General features: G+C 31.2%; 2 protein-coding genes and 1 pseudogene across 6 annotated transcripts in view; 2 read left to right on the plus strand and 1 right to left on the minus strand.

Moving 5' to 3' along the window:
* LOC129945767 (tight junction-associated protein 1) overlaps window positions 1-24,076 on the minus strand; it is a 92,414-nt gene that overhangs the window by 10,930 nt on the left and 57,408 nt on the right. The window lies entirely within an intron of this gene.
* On the plus strand, window positions 1,554-1,625 carry LOC129948638 (small nucleolar RNA U3; annotated as a pseudogene).
* LOC129945768 (putative gustatory receptor 77a) lies at window positions 20,639-22,104 on the plus strand. The gene is made up of 2 exons (XM_056055686.1): window positions 20,639-21,762; window positions 21,824-22,104. Exons 1-2 carry the CDS (start codon window positions 20,698-20,700, stop codon window positions 21,974-21,976), a joined length of 1,218 nt encoding a protein of 405 aa, XP_055911661.1. The 5' UTR covers window positions 20,639-20,697; the 3' UTR covers window positions 21,977-22,104.

Raw genomic sequence — 24,076 nt, forward strand, 5'->3', positions numbered from 1 at the left:
ATATCGACTTCAAATAAATGTTGTTAATACAGATAATTATGCAGACATATGCAGAAAGGACTCTCAAATTGAGTGGATTGGTTAACCCAAAATATCTCAAGAACCAGTACCACTATCGACTTGAATTAAATTTTACTAATATAATTTTTAAACTAAATTCAATTGATGTTTTTTTTATAAACAAAAAAACTGAAACAAAAACATTGCTGAAAGTTGGTAAACAAAATTTTTCGACTGAAACATCTTTTTTAAAATTTAAGATGTTGGTTTCAAACTTCATCTTAAAAATAAATAATTAAGAGAAATTCGAATCGATAGTTTGTCTACAAAAAAAAATTACTAAGACTTTTTAAACTAATTTATAGAAAATATTGTTTTCAGTCAGTTTTTTCATAAAAATTTGAATCTACAAAAAATAGTACGCAAAATTAGAGAGCGTGTCAAAATACTGTATTTTAAAATACTTATTTTATTAGATAGATAGATATATAATTTTATTTTCAAAAAGATTGTACAAAAAATTAATAATGCTTGTTTAAAATAAGTTTTGACAATAACTTTAAGCTTCCTGTCGGGTTAAAAAAGAAATTTAAAAAAATATGTTTGCCTAGTAAGTAGATTAAGTTACTTAATAATTTATGACAATTCATTTATATTAAGATTGCGATATTTAATTGACGCTTTTAAGAAGTTTTATAAGTTTGAAAAGCAGTAGCCATTAAGAACATTGAGAAGTTAAATATGAGAAACCTTGCCGCTGCAAAGAAATGTTCTTCTGTATGTTTTGAATACTGGACGGGTTCCAATGAAGTGCATGATATTTTCCGATTCATCCATATTACACAATGTACATATTCCATTTGTATCTCCTTGGAGGGCTCTTCCATTGATATTAAGGAGCCCGAAGCGAGCTTTAAAAATTTTGGAAATCATACCACGTGAATTGGAGTCATCAAAGTAGTTCGGTATGCCAGAGTGCATCAAGTTACAATATTCATCGTGCAATTGAGACTGTGTCGCACTAACTTTAAATTCATTTAAGTGTTTTTCTTTCATTTCCAGTAAGAGAATGTTTGTAAGCTGGCCGTTCCAGTAGGATCATGTCAAGGAAAAACCCAACTAACATCCATGAAAACCATTCAACCATTCCTTAGCCCAGAAAATTTTCTTGTTTCAAATGGCTTTCTATAAAATGTTGCTCATGTTCTTGTAATCTATTATTAGAAGGATTTAGATTTCGTCTTATGAAAGAAAAATTTAGCTGGAGGAACGTTAGAAAACCCTTTGGTAAACCTTTTTCAATGTGCAGAAGAAGAAGAAAAGCAACTTTTCATGAAGAAACGCTGCAATTTTTCGATTTGGTTGTATTCTCGGTATCCCCAAACTTGAGCACACTACAACCTTATAGCTTTTGAGGCGGCATTATATATTTTAAACTTTGTTGTATGTTGGACGGTATTGTCTCGCAGCAGTCTCGACAACGTTGCATTGATGGAATTTTTAGATGCTTCCAATCTGTTTGTTAGATGCTCATTCCAAGACATATTGTAATAAAAGACTTACTTCACAGGATCATTTCTGAAGTCAGTCTTTTTTTTACTAAGAATTTCGAAATTAACAAAATACTTATTATACTGTAAAGTCATAATACTGTAAGGTTAATACTCTGTATTTCAAAATATTGTACATTTAAAATAATGTATCACAAAATGCTGTTTCGTCAAAATACTGGAAGTTTTGACTGATCAAATAATTTTGCGCTTGTTTATGCAATTGTTGATTATGATAGGAACAATTTATGTATACATTTTAGAGAGTTGTAAACAATTAAGAAGAAAAATATAAGAATTAATGTTTTCTTTAAAAAAATTTTCTGTTGAAAAAATTCTGTATAAATGCTTTTAATAGGCTGAAAAATAAAAAAAATAACATTTTGCAATACAGGATTTTGATATATAGAACTTTAAAATACATAATATTAAGAAAAATTATTTGGTACACACAGTATTTTGAAATGCCGGTTTCGAGATACAGTATTTTAAATAGAGAATTTTGATCCATACAGTTTTTTGACCCCAACCCGTTCGAATCAAGATAACTCGTGAATAAATAACTTCAAAATAATTCCACTTCGTGTTAAATTTTTTGTGCGAAAATCCATCAAATGTAAAATACTGTTGGTAATTTGTAGTTAATTGTTTAGAAAAAAATCAACTGACGACTTGTTTAACAAAAAACGAAAACCTATAGACAAATATTTTGTTAAAGTTTTAAGCAAGACAAATCGACGGACGGGATGAGAAGTTATCAGTAAGGGTCGCATCCAAGCCTTTTTTTTAATTACAAAGAGTTATTCATTGCGTGGTAGCACTTGCATTTGATATTTCTGTCAAACTAATTTGTCATTTGGAAAACTTGCTAAAAATGTAATACTATGCGGTGATTATGGTCAGCACATTCGAATGACTACACAAGAAATTGTCAAATTAGAAGAGACTAGAAACTGATGTCGTTAAAAGACCGTCCATCATTTTGTTGCACGTCGTAAAATATTTCCGCTGCAAGAGGCAGATTTTTCCGATTTCTCGGTACGGTCAAATGATAACACCGATTTCCAAGCTCCATAACGAAGTAAAATATTTCTTCAGAAATTCGTTGATTATACTTTCGAACACCAAAAACAAACTATAACCTCAATCTACGTACCCTGACTGTACGCACGTTTATTTTTTTACAAATTAGAATGTGTACCATGCCAACTTCAACGACTTGCAGAGTTTTGAAAGAATAGGTAAATCGTTACACTCTGGGGATAGGATTAAAATAGGTCAGACGAAAAATAAAAAAAACTCTCGTAGGTTGGTCTTCATGGTAGCGCTATATTGGTTCTTTTTTATCCTATATTGCAAAAGAATTATCCGTGAATGGCTTTTCCAAAGGATTTCTGTTGAAGTTTTTCTTTTTTTTTATTTATTTTGTTTGTGTTCTTTATATACCAACATTGACTTTCCTTTGATTTAATTAAATAAACACTGATACACTATGAGCTCACGTAGTGACATTAGAAAGGTTTAGTAGGTAGGTATATGGTATGGTATTCCTTTTCTAGGGTAAACCTTTAATTTATTCGTATTTCAGTTTTGCTATATGTATAGATATATGGAAAACTGTTGTCAGTAAGGTTTTCATTGTTGAAATGTTAAGAATAGAAAGGAATTTTTTGCTGAAGGTCTGCAGGACATCGATTAGTTTTTTTTTTTTGTTTTTAAATTTTAATAGAGAAAGCCATGGAAACATTGTAATTAATTTGAATAGACTGCAGGCTCAATACTTATTGTTAATCCATTTCTTTAAAAAAAGATTACTTTTAAAAAAGTTTTGACTATTTGAACAAGTAACATTAGGTAAATATAGTTTCAAGACCGATAATTACATTCATTGTTAATTATCGATTAAGAGCTTTGTTTGAAATGTTTGATTAGATTCTGATAACTGTCAAATAAGTTTGTGCAATAACAAGTAATTTTAAGATCGTTTTCCGCTTAAATAAATGTTGATATTTCCTAAAAAAAGGAATCGTTTAAAATGTTGACGCAATTAAACACAAATTATTTTTTGAAGGTCTATCTGAAATTAGTTCTCAAAAGATCTAAAGAACTTTAACCATTAACGTAGTACCTAAACGAATTGAGCTATTGAGCTTTGGCCCAGAGTGTACACAAACATTTTTGGTATAAAATCAAAGCTGTCGTTGCATTTAAAGGCAATACTTTCAATATTGTTCCTGGAAAATCCGAAATATTGGAGCTTAAGGTTGTCAATTGCAAAAGGAGCAATTATATTTTTCCTCGAAATATTTGTTTATATATTGAGGAGGAGGCACAAAGCAAAGGTTGGGAAACAGTTTTGTGATTGAATGAAATGATTCTTAAAAAAAACTTAAATAGAAACCAAGAAACAAAAGATTGAATACTATGATTTTATAAAACAGATTGTCGAAGTAAGGATTTTGAAATAAATGTGTATCTTTGATTAGGAGAGAGTGATGGAGTAGAAGTAAACATAGTAATTTATACAGTTTTTTGTTTGTATTGTTGCAAATTTTTCCACCGTATAACCGACCCGACGGACTGACTATAATTCCGATTGTTTTTAAACAATATTGGATTTCCGAATCCAATATTGTCGAAGATCGAACGCGAATTAAATTCCTCTTATCTTAAATGATTTAAAATTTAAAAAAAAAACGAAATTGCACACCGCTGAAGTGCCGCGAGAGTTATTATGACACTTTACGTCAATGGATATGACAAACAGGTGGAAGAATTCACCACAGGTAGCAATAAAAGTATTGCCAGCCCAGTAGCTCAGCTACTTTCGATGAGGTGAATATTTAATTAATCAAGGTGATTAATAAAATTGAAATGAAATTGATATCAAAATGATATCGAAATACGACGAGGTGAATTTCTCCAAGTCGTATTGATTATAGTGGGCTCCAGGAAACTTTTTACTGGAAGTTTACCAAAACCAGTCGCTGAAAAATTCTTCTTCAAATAAACTCACGAAATAAAAGAAAGGTTTTATTTTCCCGAAAGGAAATTTAAGTTGTGTTTTATTGCCTGGAAAACCTTGGCCGAAGCCGGGATTAAAAACCAGGATCTTTTGTAAAAGGGAATGATACAAATTGAATTATTGAGATTGATAGAAGGTCAATTCTCGATAAATGTCTTGCAAAAGAAAATGATGAATATAATAATAAAAAAAAAAAACGATAAAAGAAATCACTCGACGAAAATTATTTCGATAAGAAACAAAAATCAAAAAAATAAAACGGTAAACGCGTCCCGTAATAACCGAAGATTAATGCTTCGACTCGAAGGTCAAAAGGACGAATTTAAACCAAATGAACACCAGAAAAAACGCAATATTCTTAGATACACTATTCTTAGCTTCTTTTTGATTTCCTCAAACGACTATCGTAATCCTTCCTCACTTTTCTCCACCGCAGAACAAAACAAAATCTTTAACTTAATAGAAACTTAAAGGAAAAAAAAAACTATCGTAGAAAAATTACTTAATGTATGTCTTTTCAAAAAAAATTCCTTCACACAATTTTTCTTTAGTCAAAAGGCTTTGGACGCAATTCAAAAAGTGGCCATCATCATGGCGAGCTTGACCCTTCCGGCTACTTGCCCTCAGGCAATCCTCTCGGACCTTTTGCGTGGTAGTCGATCTGTCTCGGTCCCGCAATTTTCTCCATCCATAAGATTGGGTGTGCGACCGAGAAGCCAGATATCTTTCATCGCACGCGATCTCTTTAAAGAGGTGATGCGATCACCCAGTAGCTCAATGAGTGAGTTCAGCTCTTCACTTTCGAACCCATTCCAGTCAAGACTTTCTGGAAAAATCGTGTGGAATTCCTCGCATTACCGAGTATTTACACGCGCTAGTTTTTAGGTGAGGAAAGACTACTTATGTGGTGTTAAAGGAAGTCGGTAGCCAAGCCTATAATTAAAGTAAAAGTTATTAAGATATTCTTGGAGTGATTTTTCTATCGTTAATAATTATGTACTTTATGGTGGGCCCTCGGCCATACTACGTTAACGTTGGTGTGACTTTTCTACACACATTGTTGGGCATGGGTATCGTCTTCATGCCTTGACGATATTGTTTATCCAATATGTGGGCCAACCGTCGCACAATTCGTTGGTGTGGAATCCTTTCGTAGGACCTTTTAAATTTGCTTTCCCAAAATGCTAGGAGAGCAGGTCACTGGCTGATGGTCCAGGTTTCTACTAGACTCTTCTAGAATTTTGGGGCCGCAGTAAGAAATCGTCAAGGGTGGTTAGCAACAAGGGAGGTGAAACTTGTTGTGGTAAAATTTACCGCAACAGTATATATATACAACTGAAATGTTTTTCAAAATAAAATGAACGATCCAAAAAGTCTATTTAAAAATGGACATTGTATTTTAAGATTTAAAATCGTATCTTCGAAAAAGTTTGATTTCAATTTAAATTCTCAAAAAAACCTTAATTTTAAAAATCGTTAGTTTTTTTTTAAATTGATTTCCGCTTCAACTGAGTAAACACACAAATTGCATTGTTCATTTTTGCCTAACATTGAGCTTTAATGCATCATTTGATGATGCTTACTGTTTGCTTTTGACGTTGATTAGTGTGGAAAGAGCTAAAATTGATTTCTGGAACAAGGACTGGCCGGGCGTGCTATAGCTACCAAAATTGATCGGAGTTTTAAGGTTGTCTATTCTTATCTCAGAAATAAAAGTTCGTACGGGAAAAAACATCGTACGTTCGCGACGTTTTTTCGTCTTCAAATAAATTTTGTTATACAGATAATAATGCAGAAAGATGTAGAAAAGGCTCTCAAGAAAATTGCGTTTGTGTTTTTTTTACCATATCAGTTTGAAAAATAGGTGAACATTGTATTTAACCCTAAATATCTCACGAACCAATTACGCTAGAGACTTGAATTAAATATTATAATATATATTATATCGTGATACTAGTATATTTTTGGATAAACGTTGAATTAACGTATTTTTTATGAATCAAAAAAACTGGAAAAAAATTGTCACCTCGAAAATTTTACGTATCAAAAATGATTTTGTCTAAAAAACAATTTTATGCAACAAAAAATTACGTTTTTAACATTTGGTAAAATTTTGAGAAAAATTGAATTGACAGTTTTTTTAATAAAAAATGAAAACCTAAAAAAATCAAATATCTTTTCAAAAATGTGAGATTATGGCTTCCAACTTATTTTATCTTATAAAAAATATTTTTTCAACATTCTGTAAAATTTTTCGAAAAATCAAGTTGACAATTTTTCTATAAAAAATAGAAACCTTAAACAAATTATTAAAAGGTCGCAAGAATTGATTTTCGATTCAAATATCTTTCCAAAAATTTGAGATATAGGCTGCAATTCAGTAATTTTTCTTATAAAAACTTAACAGTCAGTTTTTTCATAAAGAATAAAAATCTACAAAAAATAGTGCACAAATTTGGTAAAAATTGATGTTCGGTTCTCAATATTTCGTGAACAATAGAAGCTATTTCATTCATAAAATTTGTATTTGTTTATATTATAAATAAAAACTTTTAAGAAATGCTACTAAAATTGGTAAAAATTGGTTATTTTGAAATAAAACTATTTCTTCATATGCAAAACATTGTTAGTTATTTTAAAATTTTTTAGAATAATTTAACTGATAACCCGTCGACAGACGGGAAGTGAAGTTACCAGTGTGGGTCGCATACCAGCCCCTTTTTGGGTATGTAGTTTTCACTTATTAATATACGATTGACATTTCAATTTTTTAAAAACATGATGACCCATTTTCAAGATATTGAATTTCGAAAAAAAAAATGTTTTAATATATTTTGTTGTTTTGTCATCATATATTATTGAAATCCGTCTATTAGTTCTTTTGAAAACTTAAAAATAAAAAAGGAGGCTGGGATGCGGCCCAAACTGAAAACTTCCCATCCCGTCTGTCGATTTGTCTTGCTCAAATGTTTGTAGGTTTTCGCGTTGGGTTACAAAATTATTTAGTTGAATTATTCTTACAAATTTTAAAATTACCAAAATGGATTTTTAGTCGAAAGTTTTAACCAGTTTAAGTAACTTTTCTTTAATTTTTACAAATTGAATGAATGAAATTAGTTTGAGAGATATCAAGAACCGAACATCAATTTAATAACAAATTTGCGTACTATTTTTTGTAGATGTAGTTTTTTTTTATAAAAAAAACGAACTATTAGATTTTTATTAAAAATCTACTGAATATCGATAACCATATTTTCCGTGAAATAAAAAGAGTTTTAAGACTATATTTTTAATTTTTGAAAAGCTATTTGAGTCGAAAATAAATTTGTAGTAAGTTTAAGTATTGTTTTTTTGTTTGGTTTTTATTTTTGTAAAAAACCTGTCAGTTAGATTTTTTTCAACATTTTACTGAATGTTGACAACAATATTTTTTTAAAAGATTAAAGTAGTTTAAAGCCAATATCTCAAAGTTTTGCAAAGATATTCGAGCCGAAAATCAATTTTTATCAACTTTTATTAATGTTTTTGGTTAGGCTTTTTTTTTTTGTAAGAAAACTGTCAATTCGATTTTAAAAATTTTTGAGAAAATTTTACCAGATGTTGAAAACGTCATTTTCTTTGCACAAAATTGTTTTGGTGATAAAATCATTTTGTATTCGTAGAATTTTCGAGGTGGCACATTTTTTTGTTCAGTTTTTTTTTTTTTTTATTTACAAGAAAACCTTTAATTGGATTTTTTTTTAAATATATATTTATTTGGTATCACTTTAGAATATATTATATTTAATTTAATTCAAGTCTCTGGCGTTATTGGTTCGTAAGATATTTAGGGTTAACTAAACTGTTTACCTTTATTTTAAACTGGTATGGGTAAAAAACCACCAACTCAATTTTCTCTAGAGCCCTTTCTGCATCTTTTTACATTATTATCTGTATAACAAAATTAATTTGAACTCGATATCTCTTCTGGTTCTTGACCAATGGACGATGAAAGAAAAGTCGCGAACGTAAAAAACTAACGCCCTGAAGCGAATCGGCTCGAAACCTTAGTTTCCAAATTTGAAGTCAATCGACCCAATATTTTGGGCTGTAAGGCCCAGAACAGACTGACAGCGGACGGAATAGGGGTACCCACTTTTTTGACTTCTCTACCATCGTAATTTCATGTTTGTTTAAAATTAAGAGCTCAAATTAAGAGTTCAATTTAACGAATTCAAAACTTCCACTATAGTTCCTATTTATCGCAGCTAAAAAAGGTGTTCGATCATTTTTTCTTTTATAGAAATATAAACGTGATTAGTTCAGGGAGTCTGGACGAACAGTTTCTAACTTAAGTGGGTATTCTGGTCTAGAAATTAAAAAAAATCGATTTTTTTTTTCTTTTCATATTTTCATAGTTTAACTATTTAAGAATATGTCTACTAGAGGATTTTCCCAAATTCAAATTATTTTCGGAGAAATAAGTATTTTGCTGAGCAGCCATCCAAATCGGTTGGGCTGCAACTAATAGAACAAAAGACATAATGGGGTACTTTAAACGCGTTTTTCTCAGAACTGTCTTTTTGAATCTGATACCCACGATTTCTCAGGTTCTGCTGAACCGATTTACTTGAAATTTTAAGAAAGTCTTCTTTAGGGACTTGTCTACGTCCGGAACTACGGCCATCCCCAAATTTTTATTTTTACTATTTTTAACAAATCGAAAAATGTTCAAAAAAATGGTAAATTTTTTGTATTTTTCTTTAGACAGCCGCCATTTTGTAAAAAAAAATGTTTGTAACTTTTCCGTAGTTCCAGACATTGCGACATTATTGTAGATTAATAATCTTTTTTAGTTTTTGATTTCAGATTTCTAGGAGAGTTAAAATCGTGGGTATGGTCACGCACCAAATTTTTGAGACGCACTACTCTATCAGCTGATAACTAACGGAATTTTTATTTTTTTTTTACTTTTTTATTTTTTTTGTATGCTTCTAATGTGAATAAATAATGTATAAAAAAATTGATGGTAAAATTGTAGCTTGCTTTTTTCTACAGCACTTCAAAAATTACATAAAATTCATGTCTCTAGACCAGAATACCCCCTTAAGTCCTTTTTGCCAAACTTCCAAGAGTAATTTATGCAATATTTGAATTTAAAGGCCTTCAAATAGTTGACACTCCACGTTAACTATAAAACAATAACGTAAGAAAATGGCGTCTACAAAATATTTCAGAATAAAAAATATATTTACGTAAAACCCATGGACATACGATAACAAGCACACTCCATGGATTTCGTTTCTAGGGACCTTAAAAAGCTAAATTATCAGTCAAATTTTGTTCAATAATAACAAGCGGTTAGAATTTCTTTAAAAAAAGGTCACACTCATGACATGGAAAAACGAAATGAGCAACCACTTAGTATTTAAAAAGGAGTTTTATTTCACCGATCTCTAGACAAAAAAGTAGTTGCTTGCATTGAAAATCGAAGAAATGTAAGTTTTTTTTAATCAGTCTTCGTATTTTTTAAAGTGAAATCATCATTTTAGAAACTTTAAAATTAAGGCAATTTCCAAAAATTGGATAAAATTGCCAGAAACATGTTAAACCCCTTGTTACACAATTATATTCAATAATTTGTATAGTTATCCATTTGGCAAGACTAAAAGTATTGTTGGTCATGAGACACGACTAAAAAAATGTGAATTATAAAAATTCATTCACACGAGAGTTTTGTATTTGACAGTTGTCGTATTATAACTCACAAAAATGTATTTAGTAGAAGCTCGCAGGTTTTTTTTTGAAAGTTTAAAAAATGAACTAAAACTTTTTAACACCAGGAAAATTCGAAAGCAATTATAATAACCAAACACAACTTGCATACTGCTTTACCTAGTAAAACTTGAATTTATCATTATAGCATTTTACTCTCATTTTATAAGCTATCCAATAACGCGGCTATTAGTTGATATTCCATATGGCTAATAAATTTCAGCGTTCTATCATGATAGTATTGTGATTGACGTTCGCATAACAACTAATAAATAAAACGTCTCAGACTAACAATAGTGAGTAATTAATTAAATAGAAACATACAAAATGTAAGAACTTTAGCATATGTGCATTCGACTATTTCCATGTTTGAGTTCTTCTGTATTTATTTATTGTAATTAATAATGAGTATAGCACATCAAAAAGGTTTTCAACAGCTCAGGACATTATTTGGTAAATAGTTGTGTCTGATGAGTAGAGAGAGAGCACTACTCACAGTTTTATATATAAGCTAAATAATTCGCTATGTCAAAATTTTTCATAAGATTTATTAAGTCGTTCCTTAGCATAGCTCAATTGATTGGAATTATACCATTTGGTTTTAATTTCAAACTAAGAAGAGCAAAAAGGTCAACATTTTGGCGGTTATATACGTCAGTTATTGCAATTTCGGCAATTGTTACCACACCACTGCTCTTAAAAGTAACAGATGACCAGAAGAGTTTTTTCAAAGAACAGCCCTTGCTGTCTGCTTCCGCATACAATCGCTTTGTGACCTTACAGATTTGCACTGTCCTGAGTGTGGTGATGCAACTTGTCAGCGAACGTGGAATAACTTATTGTTTCAACGAGGGAATTGAAATATTCGATTTGTTGAAATCACACACCTACGCAGGTGAATACAGAGAATTCGGAAACAATATTGTAATTCTTGTATTCGGAAAAATCTTAACACAATGGCCAATCATTTATATGTCCTATTTCTTCATAACCCAACATTACACATCATACAAAGACCCACACGTTTTGACAATAGTGTTATGTTATTTCAATCAGCTGCTACTTGCCTGGATACTCAATGTCTACTTTTTCGGAATATTATTTCTGACAGCCTTAACACGACAGCTTAACCAAAAATTGGAAATCATAATTCGGGCCATCCGGAAATTGAAGAAAATCCCAAAGCGTGGAAATACCTTGAAGATGCAAAAGTATTGCGACCTCACTGATACTTTAGATGCAATGATAGAAATATATCGCAGAATTATGAATTTAACAAGAACTGTCAACAAGCAGTTCCAGGTGCAAATAGTTTTGGCAATGGCGTATTTAACAGTTGAGTGCCTTTGTCAGTGCTTCTTCTTTTATATAATGAATACTAGTTTGAACCTGGGTGCGTTGGGAGATTTCAACTTGAGAATGGGATGTCATATTGGAGCTTTATTTGTGGACTTGACTCTAATAACAAAAGTAGCTGATTTATTGGTGAATGCCTTTGATGCAATTAAATGGATTATTAGAATTGGCTCAGAGGTAGAAAGTACTGATGTTCGTTTGGAAAGAATGGTACAAGCGCTTTGAAATATATGAATTATTTAACTTTAGTGATTTCCAAAGATTATTTTCTTAATATAGCTTGATGAATTTTCAATTTACTTAAATAGTGCACAAGTAACTTGCACACCATGTGGATTATTCAGATTGGGTCATCGTTATTTGTTTGTATTGCTGCATAATTTTTTGACATCTATTTTGTGTTTGGTTCAGCTCGATTTGATGTTAAGACATAAAAAGTAATTTTTTTAAATACATGTATTTAATATTTGTAATAAAATAGTAATTTTATCTTAGTTCAATATTTATAGATATAATATAATATTATATTTTGAAATGAAGTATGTGATGATTATTAAGAGATAAAATGAATTGCAGTCGAAACTTAATTCCTGTAGATATTTTTTTTTAGAGTTTTGAACTAAAAGTCTATACGTGATACTCTAGAATTTTAATTTAAATATTTGTCCTAGCATTGATAACACAAGAACAATAATTAAATTATTGGAGTTTGCAAATAAGTATATTTTGCCAATTTTATCTTTGAATTTTTTGAATACAATTTTTTGGAAAGATTTATGTTAATTATTATAAAATTTATTATTATTCTAAAATTTAGATTGTTTGGAATTTTAACTATGTATAAGTCCAAGACAGAGATATTCCCAAAACCTAAAAATATCAAATCCTAAATCTCCAAACAGAATTATGTGATTTTACCAAACAATTAGTATTTAAAACTGTATTTGATCAATAAAGTTAAGATTGCACCAATAATTATTTAAAAAGTAAGTCTGCATACTTTTTGCATGCAGGCGTTCTTTTTAAGTATTATATGATAAAATTATGCTTAAAGTAAATGAGAAACAAAAAACATTTGTACTGAATATTAAATTTATGAATTATAGTTTTTAAAAGCCATACCCATATTTATTAAAAATAACACAAATTTATGCGTTTTATAGTCTCAAAAAGGCGAATTTAAATAATATTTCTTTTCGAAATTTAAAGGTGTTCTCCCAAATATTATGATTGAGCGATCTAAAATTCATATTTGAACTTAGACGAAAATGTAACTTCGCAAAAGTATAACTTCATTGCAAGTTGCAAAGTGTTAATAAATTAAAAGAAATTAGTAGAAGGTTGTAGAATTCGTACAGATCTTGATAGATTTTTTGACTTATAATATTTTTTTTCTTGTTACTTCTTTCCGACTGTATTTAAAAAAATGACAAGCTTAAAAGCTGATGAACAATGAAGTTATAAAAGCTCCGATTTAACTGTCAAGTGTCAAAAGTATATTTGAAACGTCATACCTATTATTAACTTCCCATGGGAAGTTATTGTAATGGGTCCGATTTGTCAAATTGAAAATTTTGACATTTCCCGACGTTTCAAGGTCAATAGAGTCGAAATAAAATATTTTTAGAAAGATGTCTGTGCGTGCGTGTGTACGTACGTTTGTACGTCCGTCCGTTCGTGACGTTTTTTTCGTCGTCCATAGCTCAAGAACCAGAAGAGATATCGACTTCAAATAAATTTTGTTATACAGATAATAAGGCAGAAAGATGCAGAAAGGTCTCTCAAGAAAATTGCGTGGGTGGTTTTTTTACCATAGCAGTTTGAAAAAAAGGTGAAAATTTTGGTTAACCCTAAATATCTTACGAACCAAAAACGCTAGAGACTTGAATTAAATTTTATATAATATATTGTAACATGATACCAAACAGGTATATTTTTTGAAAAAAAATCAATATAACGGTTTTTTTTTAAAGTCAATAAAACTGAAAAAAAAAATTTGTCACCTCAGAAATTTTACGACTGAAATATGATTTCATATCTAAAACAATTTTGTGCAACGAAGAATAATGTTTTTGACATCTTACAAAATTTTGAGAAAAATCTAATTGACATTTTTTTTATAAAAAATAAAAATTAAAAAAAAAAACATTACTCAAAGTTCGTAAAAATTGAATATCGATTCAAATATCTTTTCAAAAACTTGAAATTTAGGCTTCAAGCTTATTTTATCTTATAAGAAATATTGTTTTCAACATTTTGAAAAATGTTGAGAAAAATGGAATTGACAGTTTTTTTACAAAAAATAAAAACCGAAAAAAAAATTTATAAAAGTTGGTGAAAATTGATTTTCGACTCGAATATCTTTTCAAAACTTTGAGATATTGGCTTTAATTTACTTTTATCTTTCAAAAAATTTTGTTGTTAACATGTAATTAAAGTTTAAAAAAAATGGAATTGATAGTTTTTTTACAAAAAATAAAAACCTAAACAATAAAATTATAAAAGTTGGTAAAAATTGATTTTCGACTCGAATATCTTTTCAAAACTTTGAGATATTGGCTTTAATTTACTATTATCTTTCAAAAACTCTTGTTGTCAACATTCAATTAAAGATTGAAAAAAATCGAATTGACAGTTTTTTTACAAAAACCTAAAAAGAAATGTATAAAAGTTGGTAAAAATTGATTTTCGACTCAAATATCTTTTCAAAAATTTTAAATATTGGCTTCAAAGTAATTTTATCTCATAAGAAATATTGTTTTCAACATTTGGTAAAATTTTTAAAAAATCGAATTGACAGTTTTTTTTTACAAAAAATAAAACTCTAAAAAAAACAATACGAAAACTTCGTAAAAATTTGCTTTCGACTCAAATAGCTTTTCAAAACTTAAAAATATTGGCTTGTAACTTATTTTATTTCACAGAAAATATTGTTTTCGATATTCAATAATTTGTATATAAAAATCCAACAGTCCGTTTTTTCATAAAAAGTAAAATCTACAAAAAATAGTACGCAAATTTGGTAAAAATTGATACGAGTACATATATACAAACTTTTAAGCAAGACAAATCGACAGACGGGATGGGAAGTTATCAGTGTGGGTCGCATCACAGCCCCTTTTTTTTTTTTATTTTGCAAACAAATATTTAAAAAAATTGAATATTGTTCTTTTGCAAATATTATTCAATTCTTTTATATTAAATTCATAGATATGAAACGTTTAATATGTTTTTCAATTAGTCAATGGTTTGACGAAAGTTTCATTTGTGTTGTTTTTGGGACCTTTATATTCTTGAACTTCGTGTTTACATCTCGGTTCTAGAGAATCCAAAGCAAATTCACTTTAAAGGGTTTCTTTATTATTATTATTATTATTATTATTATTATTATTATTATTATTATTATTATTATTATTATTATTATAAAATTATTAATATGTAATAAATTACACAAATTAATAATAATATTATTCGGCACAAGCTACCAGGACTTCGGCCGAAGAGTTTCTTTAATTTTTAAGATCTCTGAAGGTTTTGTTTTTAATCTAAAATCAAATTTCAAAAAAAATAAGATGGAATTGAAGACGAGTTTCAGGAATTTCACTTAGTATTAAATTATTCCAGGTTTCTTCTTGAGAACCTGAATTTTTACCCTTTGTCTCAGAAAAGATTTTATGAAAATAATTTAAAGCATTATTAAAGTTTCCGACATTCCAAATTTTGTGAAAACAAATATTTTAGTTTTTTTTTGACAGCAAACCGGTTTTTTTTTGTGAATATGGTTAAATAACTAACAAATCTTTTAATGAAATATAAACTAAAATTTTATTTTCATGCATACAAATAAATAGTTAATAATAAAAGATGGGTCATATCCGTCAACGCTATACGATCATTTTCAAATTGAAGGAAATTCTTACGAAAAATAAAGAAAATAAAATCTCAAGGGGGTTCATGACAGCAACCTTATCTGGATTCACCATTGTATGATAGATTAGTAATTTTTAAATAAATCGTTTCTTCCAAAATTAATATCACTAAAGGAATTTAAGGAAATTTGAAGGTGGAAGCACAGAACTAAAAACAAATCTTATTTACATTTCAGAAATTCTAGAAAGTAAAGTAAACTTATACATATGTATATAAGAAGCGTCAAAACGATAGTGGAGCACTAATTTTAAACAGAGGGGGTGGGGTCGTAGGGTTCATTATATGAACACAAAATTTGTAGTTTACTTCCTTAAACTTTGTTGCTATAAGTAGTACTTTTAACTGAGGACCAAGAACATATATTGAATCGGAAATTCAGACTTATTCCAAAAACGTAGCAAAAATTCACAAACGTTTGAACAATAGACGATCCAGGGGGGTCCTATAAGCCATAAAGCTTATAAAGTTAAGTCAAAAAAAGTGGTTCCCCGGTCCTTCTGTGTCTGTCTATAGTGGCCTCAGCTGTCCAAACCATTGTGTCGATTGAAGTTAAGGTTTTCAACCGATAAGCGTAAAGTGTTTTTTTCATTTTTTTAATACGGAAAATAACAGCAATCCCCATACAAATTTTTTGGTTTCGATTTTTTTTTCAAAAATGAACCAATAGATTTTTAAAACTTTCTCTTAATTGCCTGTTCTTTATTTGAATTTTTTTCTCAAAAAAAACATATTTTTAAATAATTTTATATTTCTGTTCAAGCTTTTGTCGATGATCAAATGATCAAATTAATGATGGCGATAATTTTGTTTGACCAAAGATGTAATTATTTCTTTTGGATTAAAAAAAAATGTTTTAACAAAACTCGATATCTCAGAAAGGGTGAACATTATTTAACAAAATTTAACTGTTAAATGTATATTTAAAAGCACTTAATAATTGCAATCCAAAAATATTATAAAGACAAAATTTAAACAAATTATATATAAACATTAATTTAAAAATAAAAAAACGCTCTAATGATTTTCCAAAAAAAAAATTAAGTTAATCTAGGTTTTTGAGTAATAATATGGCATTTAAATTTTTAAGAAAACATATTTTGCAGGTACATTTTTAAATCTAAAAATATATTAAATATTTATAAACAGACTTTTAGAAGATATTAGAAAGTTCTAGCGACCCAATCATGCATTTTACTTCATTCAAAATTGATTTTCTGTTGAATACAAAATACAAAAACTTTTGAGTTATTAAAAAATTTAAGAAATTTTGATTTTTACACGAATTTTAAAAATATAAACATAGAAAATTCAACGATTTATAAGTGATTTGTTTTTAAATAATAAAGCACGCAAATGAAATCATCCAAAAGTTCTATACAAATTTTAACTTCCCATAGAAAGTTATTGTAAAGGGTCCGATTTGTTGCATTACTCGACGTTTCAAGGTCTCTAGAGTCAAAATAATTTTTTTTAGAAAGATGTCTGCACGTTCGTGCGTCTCGTTAGTACGTCCGTACGTTCGCGACGTTTTCGTCTTTCATAGCTCAAGAACCAGAAGAGAAATGGACTTCAAATAAATTTATTGTTACATAAATAATATTGCAGAAAGGGCTTTTGAGAAAATTGCGTGGGTGGTTTTTTTTACCATAGTAGTTTAAAAAAAGGTTAAACCTAAATATCTTACGATTGTAACGTGATACCAAACAAATATATTTTTGGCAAAAAATCTAATTGGTTTTTTTATATATTAAAAAATGAAAAAAAAAGTATTTGTCACCTCGAAGATTTTGCGAACAAAAAATAATTTTATCTCCAAAATAATTTTTTGCAACGAAAAATAACATTGTTAACATCTGGTAAAATTATGAGAAAAATCTAATAAAGAATTTTTTTTATAAAAAATAAAAACCTAAAAAAAACATTTCTAAAATTTGGTTAAAACTGAATTTCGACTCAAACATCTTTTCAAAAACTTGAGAACATAGCTTCAAAATTATTTTTTCTTATACAAAATGTTATTTTCAATATTCGGTAAAATTTTTACAAAAATTAACTTGACAGTTTTTTTTTTATAAAAACTAAAAAACTTCAAAGAAAATTTAACATAAGTTGGTAAAAATCGACTTTCGACACAAATATCTTTTCAAAAATTTGAGATAAAGGCTTGAAAATAATTTTATTTTATAAAAGATATTGTTTCCACCATTTATTTAAATTCTGACAGAAATCAAATTGAGAGTTTTTTTTATAAAAAATAAAAACCCACAAAAAACATTACACAAAGTTGGCAAAAATTCAATTTCGACGGAAATATCTTTTTTAAAAATTTGAGATTATGGCTTCTTTTTAATTTATCTTATAAGAAATATTGACATTCAGTAAAGTTTTGAGAAAAATCGAATTTACAGATTTTTTTCCAAAAAAAAAAAAAATAACGAAAACAAAACATAACTAAAAGTTGATAAAGATTGAATTTATACTCAAATATCTTTGAAAAATTCAAGATTGTGGCTTTAAACTAATTTCAAAAGAAATATTGTTTTCAACATTCGGTAAAATTTTGAGAAAAATCGAATTGACAGTTTTTTTTACAAAAAATGAAGACCTAAACAGATTATTACTTAAAGTTGATAAAAATTTACTTTGGACTCAAATATCTTTCCAAAAATAAAAAAAAAATATTAGCTTCAATCTAATAATAATCTAATCAACACACAAAATATTATTTTCGACATTCATTAATTTTTTTTATAAAAACCCAATCCCGTTTTTTCATACACAATTAAAATCTACAAAAAAAAGTACGCAAAATTGGTAAAAATTGATGTTCGCTTCTCGATATCTCATGAACAATAGAAGATATTGATTTTAAATTAATTTCATTCACCCAATTTCTATTTATTTATAAAAACTTTAGAAATATAACCTAACTTTTAAGAAATGCTACTAAAATTGGTAAAAATTGTTTTTCTACTAAAAATCTCCTTTACGCAAATTGTTTTACAATCAAACTACAGGGTGACCACACAAAGATGCCCATATTTCTTTTTGAAATAACTCCAGAACCAAAGCACGTACAACAACGATATAATACAGATTAGACAAATTATTTATGAAATATTACATTCATTAAATGATGCCGTTTTGGCTTACACTATCGTGTAATCTTTTGACAAAATTTTCGAAAACATTTACTTACATTTCCGGAGTAATCTCAGAAATTTCTTGTCCAATACGCGCTTTTAAATCCTCCAAATCACGTACACGAGTCGTGTAGATCCGGAACCGTCATATCGTGAGAATGAGACGGCCAAGCGAAATCTGTCGATCGAGATAGTAAACGAGTACCGAACGCTTTTTTCAACAGATTGATAGTTTCGCAGGCAGTATGGCACGTCGCACCATCCTTTTGGAATATTGTTCGACTCAAACGACGTCTACGGCGAAGTTCGGGGAGGAGGAAGTTGCTTAACATGTTTCTGTACCACTCTCCGTTTACCGTTTCATCAAAAAAGTAGGGACCGACAGTGCCCCACTCCGCTACCGCGCACCAAACCGTCACACGCTGGCTGTGTAACGGCTTTTCGTGTATCCAGACTGGTTTATATTCGGCCCAATACCTGAAGTTTTGCTTGTTTACGGCGCCGGAGAGCTCGAAATGAACTTCATCGCTCATTAAAAGATTACCCAAAATGATCCCATCATCTTCCAATTGTCGAAGCATTGTCTGAGCGAAGAGTAAACGTTGTCTGTAGTCGGTATCTTTCAATTCATAGGTTATCATGAGCTTGTACGGATGAAAATTCAAATCTTTGACCAAAACTTTACGCACTGATTCCCTTTTTAGGCCCAAAGAAGACGCGTGTCGTCGCGCTGAACGCCGCGGACTAACTTGAATCGCTTCACGGACTCTCTCAATGTTTTCAGCCGTACGGACCGTTCTCGGCGGGCCCGGACGCTTCTTATCGGTTGCCTTGTTGGATTCACGAACATTTTGAACCCATCTGTTGACAGTTTTCCATGAAGGCACGCGTTTATGACGATGTACTTTGAACTGACGCCGGAATGCACGTCGTACTTTTACATCATATGGAAACTGATAATTTTTTTAACAAAACAAACTTTAAAGCAAAACAAAAGAAAAGAAACTAATTTTGAAACATTTATCCTCCTTTCACTATTAAATTTGTGGTTATACGTATATGCAAGAAGAACGCATTAATCTCGAATTCTTTACTTAAAGCATCATTAACCCATATTTAAAATCGATGCACTTAGCAACAAATTCAAAAAAAAGAAACAAAGCTAAATGGATACATTTTGTATCCCCCTTAACTTGTTTTTACATAATTTCCCTATCATCGTCCTTTGGCAACAAAAAACTCACACCATTCAAGAATCGATAAAAAAGAAAGTAAAACAAACAAACCAACCCATCAAATTCACAACATGTTGCCTGGTGATATGCTCTCTTGGTTTTCAGTCAACACCTCCCGCATCGAATTTGGTTTGGTTGTATCTAATAAAGAAATTTAACGTTTCCAACTAAAATGGCGAATCTCCTGTTGACCTCATTCCTGTGTCAGTAGTGGTGCACAAAAATCTAACATACCTAGAGAACACAATGTCCTGTCACCGCCACTCCATCCCGCTTACAGATTTTAACATCTATCTCTCCCTCTGTAAAGCTATTTGTATATCAACTAATTAAGCATGCTTTCCAATTATGTCAACGACGTGATGTGTTTCAGATTGAACGTGATAATCTGACAGCTAATTTAACAAAACTACTAAGCCCTTAGCTGTAGCTAAACAAAACAGTTACAATTGACTGGAAGTTGTCACGTTTGGGTGAGCGGGCACCCTCATCAACTCCCACCAATTAGTTGAATTAAAATAGAAAACCCTTTTAAAATATTTATACCCCAGCAAAACAAAATAATAATAATAATAATAATATAGGAAAAGGAAAATCCGAAAATCGAAAAATAGAAAAATTGGAAAATCGGAAAATCCGATCCGGCAGCGCACCATTATTTCAGCAATGTATATTTTGCTTCTATCGGTTGCAGTACTAGCAGCATGTTAGCATCGCTTTCGTTGTCGTCGTCGTTCCTTGAAGTCCCAGGGAAGACAATCTTCAGAGTATGTCAAATTATCGGAATCGTACCATTAAGCTTTAACTTCAATTCTCATACCGCGAAAGCGTCGACTTTCTGGCGCTGCTACACCGCCGTGATATTGATCACAATCACCGCATTCACCCCAGGGAGCACCAGCACCATTAACAGTCAAATGGATTTCTTGAAACAGAAACGACTCATGTACTTCGTCGGATCCAATCGATGTGTCGTCCTTCACCTATGTGCTATATTCAGTGTCCTCATTCAGCTGTTTAAGGACCGTAATTTGGTATACTGCTGCAATCAAGCCATTCGAATTTTCGATTCACTGCGCGCACTTTCGATTGATAGGTCTGACGTGGTGCTGGTGGCCTTCGACAGAAATTTTCTGCTTCGCATAGTGGTTAAACTCATCGCACTATGGCCCGTGACCCAGACGACGGTGTTCTATATTACGAACGATGGAGCCCTGGAAAATATTCAATTTTTATTCGCTCTATTGTCTCAGTACTACTGTCAGTTGGTAATATACATGACTCTTAATATGTTCTACGTTGCTACTTTGATGCTAACATCATATACGAGGCACCTCAATCGATGCATGAAAAGGACTTTCCGGGAAATCAGAGTGCTGAGGACGCAGCCGGGACGAGGAAATTCCCTAAAGATGCAGAAGTATTGTGAGTTGGCTGACATCTTGGATAGAATAATTGGTATCTATAAGAAAGTCGCAGCTTTGACAAGGCTTGTCAATCAGCAGTACCAGGTGCAGATCTGCTGTTCTTTGGTTTATATTCCGATTGAATGGGTCGTCCAGTGTTACTTTACCTATTTCATTTACACCCATAATAGAGCTCGATTTGTTTGGAATTTTGGAGCTCTGTTTTTTATTGCTTCCTTATTTCTAGAAATATTTTTGATCATAAATGCAACTGAACGGTTGATGAGAGTGTTTGCCGAAACGAAGTGGATCGTAAGAATGGGAGCAGAAGTTGGAAAAGTTGACGATAGGTTGGAAAAAATGGTAATTTTATAAGTTTTATTTTAAAAATTAACTTGGATCTTTAATGCTTTGGTATTTTTAGATAGAACAGTTTTCGATGTACCTGGATAATGAGAGAACACAATATTCGCTTTGTGGCTTGATTAATATGGACAATCGATGCTTGATGATGATGGGTCAGTGCTTGCTTACATCATTGCTTATTCTTATACAATTTGATACCATATTGGTATAGTTAAGTTTTGGAGAGTATAAAGAGAGCATGAAATATGTTGTAGAACAATTTTGAATGTATTACTTTGAAAACGGGAAAAGTTCCTAGACATTTACAAAACTCTGTTCCTTATTAAAGTATTAGGCCAAAGATAGTGGTTTTAATTTCTTTTATTTATATAGCCATCGTAGTACCCGTGGCATGATGGTTAGTGCGTTGGACTGGAGCTTATGCGGCTAGAGCTCCGCAGGTCACTTACTTTGCTTTAGAACTCGAAATTGTTTTTAGGGAACTTAAACTGAGCTTGGAAGAAAACAATTTCATTCTGGCCGGTGATTTGAACGCAAAACATGAAGATTGGGGAAATCAACATAATAATCCCAGAGGTAACCATCTTTTTAATTAGATGAATCTTTACAGCGTTGAATATGGCGTCGACCTGCTGGCTACTAAAAAGCCATCGTATCCAAGAAGCGGCTCCTTTCTGGATCTTTTGCTGTACGACACCAGACTGACAGTAACAGACAAAGTGGGTACTCACCCTCGAAACTGCTTACAGACAGTCGAGTACGACAGTGATCACTGCGGACTGGCTGCTGTAATGCAGATTCCGAACGAACGCTTGGAGTTGGAGAAATACGTTGCAACGCATTCTTACAATTACAGTAAGATGCGTTGGCCTCTAGCGAGAGAACTTCGTTCGAGTGACATAGCCCCACTAAACAACAGAAACCTGACAAATATAGAAATTGACCAACATTTGCAACAGATGGACGAAACAATAAAACGAACGATGGAACGGACTATTCCGAAGTACAAAGAACGGGACCAAATGGACGCTTACAGAAACGCGACTAATGACGCACTACGTAGGCACAAAAGTGGCTTACTCACAAGAGTCAAAAACTTGTACAGATGACTTACAGACCCACACGACTTGGAGGTTAGGACACTGAAGTCGTCAATAAAAAATGTCAACCTGTTGATTAAGGAGAACTACAGGCTATCAATAAACAAGTACTGGGACCGCAATATACAGTCAGTTAATTCGAGTTACCCTGGTATGTTCCCCAAAATCAATAAGATATTCAGGAAAAAAAACCATAGTGACCTTCCGTGTCTTAAACTCCAAAGAACTGAAGAGAACAGAGACGTATCATGACAGAGCAAATAGATCCAGAGGAAGCCATCTTTGACGATGACTTTTACATAATTGAAGATCCGAAGGAAAAAGTGGAGGTGGTGGGAGCTGCTTTCCAGCAAGTGTACAAGGTGAATGTTAGCATTCGCTCCAACCACGAGCTGGAAAAAAGAGCCCTACTTAATCACTTTTACCTTCGAAATGATATGACACAATGGCGATCTGAGAACCGCGGTTTCGTGCGGTTCAATGACGATTCCTTGGCAAATGCCATAATCGCTGAGCAAACGGGACCAAGTCCCCTATTAGTGACGAAGGTTGAGCTTCAGCTCATCTTCAATTCAATAAAAAACAAAAAGTCAGCAGGTGTCGATGGTATATCCAACGTTGTACTAAGACATTTACCGACGGAAGCAATTGACATTTACACCACGCTCTTCAATAATGCACTGAATAATGCATATTATCCAGTGCATTGGAAGACCGCTGTGGTTCATCCTCTCCCGAAAAAGGGAAAGGGCAACTCCAACCCGTCAAATCTTCGGTCGATAAGTCTTCTTCCGAGCATCAGCAAATTTTTCGAAAAGATCATTAATAGGGCTCTGACTAAGTGGGCTGCGGACAACAAAATAATTACGGATAAACAGTTTGGGTTGAAGGCGGGTCATGACACAATTCATGCTGAGTCTAAACTCGTTTCTGATATCAAATGGAATAAATCAAAACAACAATGCACAGATGCTGTTCTGGTTGACCTTGAAAAGGCCTTTGACATCGTATGGTTAGAGGGTCTTTATCAAGAACTGAGCAAGCTTGGCAAAAGCAAGCCATTGTTGTATATACTTTATGATATGCTTAACGGTAGAAAGTTTGTTGTCAAAAGTGGCAATGTAACTTCTACCACAACATTCTTAATTAAAAATGGTCTTCAACAGGGAGCGGTGATTCAGCGATATTACGACGACTGGAAACTGAAAATA

The sequence above is a fragment of the Eupeodes corollae genome, chromosome 2, assembly GCF_945859685.1.
Source record: "Eupeodes corollae chromosome 2, idEupCoro1.1, whole genome shotgun sequence".
In the NCBI taxonomy this organism is placed as follows: Eukaryota; Metazoa; Arthropoda; class Insecta; order Diptera; family Syrphidae; genus Eupeodes; species Eupeodes corollae.